Source organism: Lagopus leucura, unplaced genomic scaffold, assembly GCF_019238085.1.
Source record: "Lagopus leucura isolate 7727_CA_CO unplaced genomic scaffold, USGS_WTPT01 Super-Scaffold_100157, whole genome shotgun sequence".
NCBI lineage: Eukaryota > Metazoa > Chordata > Aves > Galliformes > Phasianidae > Lagopus > Lagopus leucura.
Window position 1 is genome coordinate 13,917,059 of NW_024962334.1, and position 12,007 is coordinate 13,929,065.

The 12,007-nt window shown below is 34.0% G+C and overlaps 1 protein-coding gene across 3 annotated transcripts in view; it reads left to right on the forward strand.

The window, feature by feature from the left end:
- The window catches only part of TOP2B (DNA topoisomerase II beta), a 56,304-nt gene that overhangs the window by 16,988 nt on the left and 27,309 nt on the right, over positions 1-12,007 (forward strand). For all 3 annotated transcript variants that reach the window (XM_042889137.1, XM_042889136.1, XM_042889138.1), the window contains exons 4-10: positions 91-154; positions 1,403-1,548; positions 2,490-2,587; positions 3,824-4,036; positions 4,118-4,291; positions 11,147-11,248; positions 11,345-11,482. In XM_042889137.1, coding sequence (XP_042745071.1) covers positions 91-154; positions 1,403-1,548; positions 2,490-2,587; positions 3,824-4,036; positions 4,118-4,291; positions 11,147-11,248; positions 11,345-11,482 — 935 coding nt within the window. The remainder of the gene's footprint in view (positions 1-90; positions 155-1,402; positions 1,549-2,489; positions 2,588-3,823; positions 4,037-4,117; positions 4,292-11,146; positions 11,249-11,344; positions 11,483-12,007) is intronic.

Sequence of the window (12,007 nt, forward strand, 5' to 3'; positions counted from 1 at the left end):
TTGTAACTTCTGGTGGAATGTGTATATTTTACAAATCAAACAATCAATTATTGTTACTAGAAAGTGTTGATTTGTCACTTTTTTTCATAGTAAATGCCGCTGACAATAAGCAGAGGGACAAGAATATGACCTGTATTAAAATATCCATTGATCCGTAAGTAAAAGTGTGCTGTCATTTACTTCCCTGCCTGGGCTACTGTAGTTTTGATTTGTACAAATGATTTTCCTAAATGAAAATAGATTTTTAAAAAAAAAAACAAAAATAATCGTTTGGAAATTATTTCCACTGGCTTCATATTTTAAGATTTAAAAGGTTTTTAAGATTAAAAGTGATTAGCAGTAATTGCTACCATTATAAATTGATAGCAATTTGCTTTCCAAAACCACAATCCTGCTGTTTGGTTGAATGAAACTTAGAAGATTATAAAATCCATGATTATATGAAAGCTTGCCAGTACATAACTGTAAGCAGCAAGGTTACATATAAATCATAAATACCAACCTTAAGATTCTGTAACATAACGTTGTACCCCCTGAACTTGTATGTTTAGCACAGGGATAAAGTTATGTTTATGTTAGCTGTATCGCACTGAAAGATTACAGATACGTCATTACTACCATTACCACTGTTTTTCCCAATTCAATATTTGAAATGAAGAGATACGTCCTAATTAGAATTAGTTAAATACTTAGTGATTGGATTCCCGTGGTGTATCTTTTCAGATACATTTAAATGAATAATTAATATTTTGGAGACCTAATTTCCACACATAATCCGTAGGATGAATATGCTGAGAAGCCATTGTTCTTTAGGTTTTCAGTGCAGTATCAGTTTCTATAGACGAAGTTGCTTTTGTCATGAAGGAGGAGTGAAATGTTAGTGGTATACTTGTGGTCTATCCTGATTTTGAACTCTCTGATATAATAATGCAAGAAACTACAAGTGTTAACAGTGCCAGATTTTGAGGAATTTTGGTATTGATGCAATTACAGTTGTTATCATTAGTGGAGAAGTTTTAAATAGAAGATAACTTGGTTTTGTCCGAGTGGACTTCTGTGAAAGCTATAAAGCTATATCTCTAACTTAAGTGTAGTTCTGTCCCAAAACTTTGAATCTCATCTGTTGGAGATCATGCTGATTGTGAATGCTGTTCAAAGAAATCTGGGGGGATTATTATAATGATAAAGTGCTGTCATGTGTGGGCAGTCATGCTTCTCCTTAGACATGTACTAAGCATAAAGAACTGATTTTTATAATTAAAATTGTTAGAACTGTGAATAGGGATAATAAGAATATGATATTTAATTGTAGTTTATGCAGTTGTTGAAGTGTGTAGAATGTTTACAAGGAGCCTTTTTTTAGGATTACATTAATTGGCTTTATGTCTTTCCTATTTTATAGGGAATCAAACATTATCAGCATATGGAATAACGGGAAGGGTATACCAGTTGTGGAACACAAAGTAGAAAAAGTTTATGTTCCTGCTTTAATCTTTGGGCAGCTGTTAACATCTAGCAACTACGATGATGATGAGAAAAAAGTTACAGGCAAGACAATTTAACTTCGTTTTGTTCAGTGAGCTGAGTTTGTTCATCTGTGCACTTTCTCCTTTTACTTTTTCTACTCTTTTTCATAATAAATGATCACTTAGTCACCATTACCAGAGTTCTTTGTTAGAATAAAGTATTTTTTTAAATAATAATATTTACATAAAATTTTACATTTACATATTTAACGTCAGTAATCATTACCCAGTTAAAAAAAAAAATAATTATACCATATGCAAGCATTAAAATGTTTATGCTGCTGAAATGAAGGAAATAATTTTAATAAACTAGCATATGATTTATTATTCTAATTATGAAGTAACCATGAATTAGATCATGAATGAGAGTTCTGTTTTATCCTACCTGAAGCCATCACAATATGGGCTAAATATGTGTTAGGCCATACTGTGATGACTTTAGAAATTTCTTTTCAGAGAGCGTACAGCAATGAATTGATTTTATTTGAACATTAATATAGCGTGTTAGAAATTCCTCTGAGTTTCCAGGGAAATAAAGCCTGATTTCAGTCAATTAATGGGGCTTGACTGTGAATTGTTGCCAGGAAGAGGTGACCTAACTTCTTTATCTCTGAACTTCCATTCCCCTTGCTTCTCTTCTGTCAGAGCTAGTGAGCATGTGGTTGTGGAATGAGTTGTCCCTGTACGTGTGTTAGTTTTCAGGTGTCTTGGGATGTTGAGGTTACTTGTCTTTCAGCAGGTAACTTCTAGATTAAATGAGGGAAGAGCAAAGGGCTCCTTGAGGCAGAATCAGTTCTACCAGATTCTAGGTGGTGTGAAACTGTAACTCTGACAACCTTTGATAATTGTTGACATCTGGCCCAATTTTTATCTTACTTAGGATCATTTTACTTCATTCACATACTCTCTGTGTATCATAAATGAAGTTCTGCTATAGAAACATACTGTGTTGCATTTTTTCAGGTGGTCGTAATGGCTATGGCGCAAAACTTTGTAACATATTTAGTACAAAGTTTACAGTTGAAACTGCTTGCAAGGAATACAAACACAGCTTCAAGCAGGTACAGAAATAGTCTCAATTTTTTTCTCTTTTGTGTAGCAATAGCAAATTTAGCATTCAAATTTAGCACTTTTTTATATTTCATAAAGTGAATCATAAACATTGAAATGTAAAGGACATATAGGTGATGCAGGCAAGATTAGTTCAGTCAGTTAAATTGGTATTTTTGCAAACTAGAATTTAGTACAGTGTTCTGTTTTGGTTTTGTGGGGGTTTTTTTTGGGGAGGGGGATGGGAGGGTTTTGTTTTCTCTAAGTAATGTTTTTATTGGGAGTATTGGGTGACTAAACATGAAAAGTTTCTGCTGTTAAAACAGATTTATCCACATGCAGGTGAAAAAGAACGCTTAATTGAAACATCTTTTAGCTATTGTATGATCTGTCAGAAAAGAATTCTATTAGTTGCATAAACATTAAAACAATTATCTAGATCATTTTATATAGCATCACAGAAAAGAATTTTTATGAATTGCATCGGCGTAGCTGTACTTTGGTGCAGAAATACTGCACATGAACCTATTGCTCATAATTATGATTGTCAGCATGAGATCCAAGGATTGCCCGTAACCTGATTTACGCTATCTGGTTTTGAGCTGGTTACCCTTATAAATGTTTGAAGAAGTTTGGACAATTACAGAAGTTTTTCAGCTTAGGAATCTTTCCCAGTTAATGGCTACTTTTTTTACATTTTTTTATTTTTATTTTTTTTCCCAGGGCAATTTCTAGTTGTTCTGTCATGTTACTGACAAAAAATAGTACATTTTAATGATTTATCTGTCTCTTTAAAAATGTAATATTTTATACTAACTGCTTAAATGCAATTTAATAAAAAGCACAGCCACAAAATTACTGTGTCAGAGACCAATGACCTTCTTATGGGGACTAGTAAGCCTCTCTACAGAAGCGTGTAGTAGAGGCAGTAAAGACCATGTAGCTGATTCACTTGTTCATCAGTTAGTTTTGTGGTGGGCTGTATTTACATTTGAGTCATGTCTATGGATGTAAATGATCCCTTTGTATTTACAGAAACCACAAATCTGCTGTCACCAATGCTTCTGCAAATCTTGGTAAAGCAATTAATTTTATCCATAATATTTTAGCAGGGGAAACTTCTAAAAGGTACCCATGAAATTCTAGTTGTGTATAGCTATCGTAGCCTAGCACAGCCAGAAAATGGAACAAAGGGGAGGTTAGCATCTTATATTTAAACTAATATCTAAAATGTTTTGTTTCCAAAGACTTGGATGAACAATATGATGAAGACTTCTGAACCCAAGATTAAGCATTTTGAAGGTGACGACTACACATGCATTACATTCCAACCAGATCTATCTAAATTTAAAATGGAAAAACTTGACAAGGATATTGTGTCCCTCATGACAAGAAGAGCATATGATTTGGCTGGGTCATGCAAAGGAGTCAAAGTTATGTTGAATGGGAAGAAGTTACCTGTAAGAGCCTCTTTCAAATTATTTTAAATAGATTGAGAATTTAATGTGAATAATAGTAATTGTTATCTGTATTACTCATAGGTAAATGGATTTCGCAGTTACGTAGATCTTTACGTAAAGGACAAGCTGGATGAAACTGGAGTTGCACTCAAAGTTATTCATGAAGTCGTGAATGAACGATGGGATGTGTGCCTAACTTTAAGTGAGAAAGGATTTCAGCAAATCAGCTTTGTAAATAGTATAGCTACTACAAAGGTGAGTAGTTGTAGTTGCACTAAGTTATAAAAATGATAATGATAAAAACACATGCCTAGTCAGACATAAAAAAACCATACAACTGGGTTACTAAAATAAGTGAGATAATATTTTGCATGAGAGGATCTGGCAAAGCGATTGAATGCAAAATGCAGTCATAGCAGTGTTTCTGAATATGTGCTAGTTCTTATAATACTGGTAATCGTTATCATACTGATGTCTTACATGAACACACTTATTATTGATCAATGATAAATTCAATGAAACTGGCTATTGTTTAGTCAAAATACTTTATTCCTTCCTTTTTAACACATAGTAGTAAGATAATTCTGAAATTAAGGTTAAAAAAGAACAAATACAAAGCTCTTTGAAGCTGGTAGCAAGTTTTGTAGGGAAAAAAGGTGGCTTTTGATAGTAATGAAAAATGGATTTCCATTTATTTCTTTATGATGTATAAAACTGGCCTGAAATGTTGAGATTAATTTTGTTTCATCTTTGTTTCTACATAAACGATCTATGTGTTCTCTGTTCTGATTAGCAATTACAGAAGTAGCAAATGTTACCGTAGCAAATCTTCAGTTATGACAAGCCAGGAATGTGCTCAACATACTAAAGTACAGTCTTTGTGCTTCTCAGCTATCGGGGTGGCCAGGCACCAAAATCGATTACCATAACTCATTTCTGCCAGTGTAGTATGGCTCACGTTAAGATATCTGGGATTCACCAAAGTGAAAGAAAGTCTTTGCTGATTTTTACCGTTCACTATTTACACCAGATGAGTGACGGACCTATAAAGAGTAAAGTAATTCTATTGATTTGTGAGACTGTTTTTAGAGAACCTTAACCATGAGTTTCCCAGGAAGATTAGAATGACAAGAATTTGTATTCATACACCTCCTTGCTCAAATCTCCTCTGAGAGAGTCAAACAAGAAAATTCCAATGGTAGCACAAGTGTTTCGTAAGCCCCAGTGGTTGCAATAGATAGGGTCCCTAGTCTAGGCAGATGCCCAGAAATATTAGTGTTCATTTGGTAGTAGTCAGTGTTTAGGTGGTATATCATTTTTACTATATAATTTCATTCACTGTCATTTTCAGTGTAGGTGAACTAATGTTCAGTGCCAAGAGTAATAAATTGTTTCAGTGAAGAGTACTTACTTTTTAAATGTGCATTTCAATTAAATGTTTATCTGATACTACTGAAAACATGGGATGGCGAACATATCTGGTAATAAAAAGTTTAAAAGTTAGTTCTAATTCAGGCCTGTTTATGCAACATAAAGAAGAAAAATAGCATGATCTTAATGATGTATATCATACCTTTGTGAAGATGCTGGCTATGTGGAGAAAACTCTTAATGTTTGGTATCAGATTAAGAACATATATTGGGAAAAATGAATACTTATTGACTCTGAAGTAAATATACTGCATACACGTACTCAAAGGATAATGAATGTGACTCCTTTGGATCAATTTTCATCCATCATGCAGTTACACATGCGCATTATTATCATTTGTTAAGAAAATTCATAGAAAAAGTACTGTGTATTCTTCAAAGGTAAGTGTTGTAATTTCTAGTTTTTCCCACTCTCCCAATCCATGCCTTATGTGTGTCACTGGATGTGGAATGTTCGGGCCGGTGAACCACCTCACCAGCAATTGATGTGCATCTACCCACTGATGAGACATAATGGCTAGTAACTAACTGCGTCAACTACCTGTTCCCTTATCTGCTAACAGGTGAGGAGCTCATTTCAGCTGTTTTTTGGTTATTTCTCACTGTTTGCTGAAAGCTTTTCATTTCTGTTTCTGGATAAATTTCACCCAGTGGTAACTTCCCTTCAACCTTTTTTTAAACTAGCTTCAAACTCCAGACAAGTTTTTTGGCTGACGGGGGTTTTTTTTTGAGGGGTGGGCAGAAAGTCAGGCAGTATGGTGAGCCACAACTCCATTGTTTTGTTATTGTAAATTTGTTACCTTGATCAGGTCCCTGCCTATTCACAGCCACAGAATTTGACTTCAGACTTTAAGGCTTGAAAGGATGCTTGTAGCTATTCTGGTTTTGCAGATAACCTTTTAGTGAGACTTGTGCCTAAACTGCTTAAACCTTGTCTTCCCAAGTTCTCAATTTCAAATTGTAACTTTAGCGGAAATTGTAGTAAGGCTTCAATTATTTACTTACCAATCTGATGGTATTTTTAATATGACAGCACCACTGATTGTAATACTAGTTATCATGTTAGCAGAAAAAATTGAGCTGATATGGATGCAGTGCCAGATATTGGATGCAGGGAGCAGTCCAACCTCGTACAATTTGCTGGAGTTCAGAAAGAAATTCAGGGCCATAACAGAGCTTGCCATACAAATTTATATAGATAATGTAAATTTAAAAAAAAAAAAAAAAAAGATATAATGCAAAATAAAGTAGGGTTTACTTATATAGCTGATTCAACAAGAACTGCAAATTTATAGTTAGCTTCTGAATTTGTTGTATAAAAGGTTTATTTGCTTATACAGTTTAAATATCGCTTATCTCAGAATTAATTGAGGCAGCTGATGGCAGTATTAGTAGGATGCATACTGGAAACAGATTATGTTTCACTTTCAAGATTTTAGTTGCTTTCTTCTTAAATTTTTAAAACAGATTCTACCATAATGGCTACCTTCTGGGAAAAAAAGGTTTTGTAGTTACGGTTCTCTTTTTCATAATACATAGCCATAATAAACATCAGCAGCCCTCTAGTTTTAGAGGCTATTTTTCTGTCTTGTATTAAAATTTACAGACAGTTGGGGCAGTTAAAGGCTGTTATGCTTCTATAGTGGGTAAATGTGCCACCTACTGGTGAAATCGTTGAAAGGTTCCCAGCTTTGAGCTCTGAACATCCCTCACTCAATGCTACACACTAAGAATGGACACAGGAATGGGGAACTAATAAAAACTAAAATCTTCTAAGAACAAGAATTACTGGTAAGTAACCAGTTTTTGATATGTCAGCTGTTAGCTTTTCTAAAATATTTAAAGTGCTAAAAGTAGGCTTTTCTAATCCACTTCTACGTACAGTGTTCCACTGAAATAAGATATATTAATGTAAGTATAAGTTTTGAGCAGTGTGACAAGTAAAATCATTATATTTAAAATCGCCATTCAAGTGTGGAATGTTTTTGAAATACATCTTACGATATTTTCCTGTGGTAGCTGAAACTCTGTCATCCATAGATGAATAAAAACCTGTTTTTTGTTTTGTTTTGTTTTTCCCAAGGAAGTGTTGTAAAATGATACTGATGATCAAATAAATGCTTGTATGTATGCTGCTTCTAAGTCACATTGGTGGTTTGTATTGCTGTTCAATAAGTGGCTTTGAAAACTGACAGAAAGTGTATATAGTTTCTTTGAAGGTGCAAGTACCTGTTTGTTCATATTTAATAATATTAACCACTTTGAGACATTTTTTCCTCCTCTCTTTTCTATTGTCATCTTATCCTTGTACATGAAGTTGAGAACACAGCTTCTTTCTCCTCTGACAGTCCAGACACTTTGTCTTTTTCTGTCTTTTCAGACATCTCTTAAAATTCTAAATCCTAGCTTTCATTTTTGGCTTCCTTGTTGTTTGTTCTTTCTTTTTCTTTCTTTTTGCCTGATGCTTTTTCTTCTTCTTTTTTTTTTTTTTTTTTCATTTCTTATCTCTTACTGTTTTATACTTCCTCATTGCCAATGGAAAGCTTTCTTTCTGCTTGTTTCTTTTTTAAAAACAGCTTTAAAGGTTGGAGATATTTTTTTAATTTGTTATCTCAGAATTGGTGTCTCCATGGATGTGATTCCATTTTTTACCATAATGCAGATCAGTCTAAACAAGAACCCTCAGTTATTCTGCATTTTTGTAAGGCAGTAATCAATGTTAAGCAGAGATGGTCTTCTGAGTAAATTAGTGGGCATTGAGCTGTATTATTAATGGCAATTTTAAAACAGTGGTCTTGCAGAATACAAAGAAAAGCAAGAAAAAACTAAGCTAAGAAAGAATGAAGCCATGCTTCTCTATTCCCCTTTCTATTGTTTATTTCAGTGCAAGATTTTTCGGCCTTTCCAATGATTTACAATGTTTCTTGTAATCTGGAAAGTTTTCATTCAAGGAAATTGTATGAATGCACTGACTTCTGTTTGTTTGAAAGGATTCGAGATCCTGTCCTCAGTCAAACTTCTCTAAGAAAAGTTTCCTCCTGCTGATGTTGTTTTCTCCCTTGAGATTCTATTCAAATTCACTGTCTTACAATCTACTTACAGCAATTTCTGTTCATCTGCTTTAGATCTCCTGCTAGTCTTACTGAACAGTGGTGTAAGATCCTTTTGTCCAGCTATTGCAAATTTCAAATAACTCAGTTTCTCTCAACTGGCAGCAGTCAGGTCTGGTTCAGTTAGATCACTGTATATGCTAGTTCTGAAAGAGGTTTTAAAACTTGGCTGAGAGCTCTAATCTCCTCATATACTTCTTTTTTTTTTTTTTTTTTTTTTTTTAGCAAGAGGTGAAAGAAAGTAAGTACTGATAAGATTTTTTACTCTCCAAATAGTTTCTGCAAATATTTATCTCCTTTTAAAATACCAAGAGGAAATCCCAAATATACTTATTGCACTTGGGAGAAGAGAAGCTAACCTGACAAAACAACAAAATACATTCCCAACCCATCTATGTTAGGTGTTTTTTCTAATGCTTGTTTTCCAGTTCTGAGGACTATTATCTTTTTTATTTATTTATTTATTTTTTTAATCAGAACAAAACAAAACAAAACTGAGACTCTAGTCTTATCAACAACCAAACTAATCTACCAGCATATTGTCACCAAAGGAGGACACATCATTTTCTTCTCTCTTCTCTTTGTAAGCACGCTGTAGCTGGATTAGATTTTCAGTACACTGAGTTGAATTGATTTATGCCTAGAGTGTGGTAGCTGACAAAAACTTACTGGGGTGATTGGAACCTTTGTCTTTTGTCATTATCAGTGTCATATCCTGAGAGAAAACAGTAGCTGCAAATGGCTCCTTCGTGTTTGGTTGCTTTTTTTTTTGTATTCCTTTTATTGTTGTAGTTTTGTTATCATTGTTGTTTTCAGCTTTCAGATGCCCAGAGCTTTAGGACTGTTCATATTTGTGATATTTTTCAAAGCAAAGCCTACTGTTTTACCTGTAAAGGGAATTTATGCCACTTTGGATTCGTAAATATTTTAATATATTTATCACCATGAGTTTATAACAATCAGTGTTCTATATATTAAAGACTGCAGGATACATATCTTCAAATACTAGTTATTTTTCCTGATCTGGAATGTTCTGTTTGTGATCATTCTTCATGGGCTTTAATCTCATTTAATACAATTACTTTTTCTCAACCTTTGGTGTGAATCCTTTTAAAATGCATTTGCCGCACGTAGTAGGATTTTCTGTGTGCATTTATTAATGTCAGATCATGTTACTCAATAATTATACTATTCAATTTCAATTTTCTTTATACTAAAAAAAAATATTTCTAGATCTTATGGAATACAGATTATCTTTATTCGTTTAGATAGTGGACAGATTTCCTGAGATTATTTCTTTAGTTGATAACATTTGAATTGTTTTCATCTTTACTAGTAGTTCTGATTAAGATTGTTTCTGAATTATAGAGCATACCCCATAATTGTTAGGTTTCTTTTGCGCATGTAAACCACTAGTCTTTTTTATGATGTAGCAGATCTGCAATAGACCTGTTTCCAGAAAGCTCATGTGAAGTGCCTTCATCTCAAAATGGTTTGTCTTCTAACAGTATGTTTTGAGTTCTTTTTGTAGCTGCTTTAAAGTTTACATCCGAAGAGAACTGTAGCTAGAGAATATGATAGAAGCCTGAGGGCACCTTCTGGAAATGCATGAATTAAAAGTGTGGGAGTGGAACATAATCTTTCTTGTTCAAATGCTTACTTCTTTCCTAGTTAGACTGAATCACATCAATAATAATAGCTTTCCTTGGAATAGTTGAAAATGCTACTGGACTCCTCGGTTGCTACAGGACAGGTGGCAACATGGTTATGTAGCTACAAGTTACTGCCCCTTCCTGTGGTCTTGGTGTGCCAGCTTGGAGTTACCAGCATGCTCTGTATTTATTTGTTATTGCTATATTATGTAGGGCTAGATAGCCATTTCAGCTTTTGATGAGTTTTAAGTAGGACTGCTGATCTTTTTAAGGTAATCTTGCTCTGTTCTTTTTTAATTGTCTAGATCTTGTGGCTTGTTGTGTGTAGTTCATTCTGTTCACCTCAGGTTAGCAAAGAATGATAATAGCATTTATTCCAGGATTCCTGTAAATAAAGTTATTAAAAAGTTGAGGTGGCTTTTGGGCAGGAATAGAAATGGGTGCTCTATCTCTGAGAGCGAGCTTCTGAAATTTTTTTATGAATCAAGTCCTTATAGTATAAGGGAGTTCAATTTGCTGAAAGGATGTGTAACATTTTCCATTGAGAGTTATTTATGTGCCTGTCAGAAAGATACCCATGGACAGCCATGTGGCGTTGCAGGTGCCATCTCAGTGTTACAGAGTCATCTTCAGATCTGCTGCGCACTCTCCTATGGTTGTGTATCCAGTTAGAAGTTGTAAGCAGCCCACCACTGTGCAGTGAAGAAGAGTCTACTGCTTCTTCTGTTCCATGTCACATCCACCCTCTTCACTGTAAAGAAGACTGAATGACATAAAAGAGAAATTTAAAAGCAAAATTTCCTTCATTATCTAACAAAGTGATTGATTTCCAGCCTTAAAAGTAAAGGAATTTTATTAATAAGTTTAAAATCTGTTAGGAAATTCAGTGTGTTTTCTTTTTTTTCTTTCCTCATTAAGGGTGGTAGGCATGTTGATTACGTGGTGGATCAGGTTGTGGGCAAACTGATAGAAGTGGTAAAAAAGAAGAATAAAGCTGGAGTTTCAGTGAAACCATTTCAGGCAAGTAATTGTACAGAAATGTTATATGTACAAATGTGTTGGTAAAGACAAAGATGGTAGTTTTGTTAAATGAATTGGTTTCTATGTTTTCAACAGGTGAAGAATCATATATGGGTTTTTGTTAATTGCTTGATTGAAAACCCATCTTTTGATTCCCAGACAAAGGAAAACATGACATTGCAGCCTAAGAGTTTTGGGTCCAAGTGCCAGCTATCTGAGAAATTTTTTAAAGCAGTAAGTAAAGCTTCTTTCTTTCTTTTTTTTTTCTTTTTTTTTTTTTAGCGAAGCAAGAATTGACATACTGGATCTTCTTCATACAGTCTACTGCTACACGTGGGCTATATAGCAGAAGATTAGTTGGTATATTATGGTACTCCAGTGATAAAAGCATACTGTGAAAATAGGATGGAGGAACTTTTGTTTGTTCTCTGGCTTTTATAATAGTATCAGTGAATGTATATTGGTCCACAAGGTCTAAAAGTGAGTTTCAACTGAAAAGCTGATTTTTTGCAGATTCCAATATTTATTCTGTTAAAATGAATTTGAGACTTTTAGTAAGGAAAATGATGTTCCTGCTGGTACTCTGGACATTTGAACTTACCTCATTGTTTTGTATTCCTCTAATTGTTTGTTACTAGTGACACTCTTACAGAACTTACAGGAAAAATAACAGTCTTTTATTCTCCAGATTTTAATATATATGTTGCATTTCTATATGTGTGTTTAGTTCACAGTATTTCTGGTATTCCTGGATGTTTG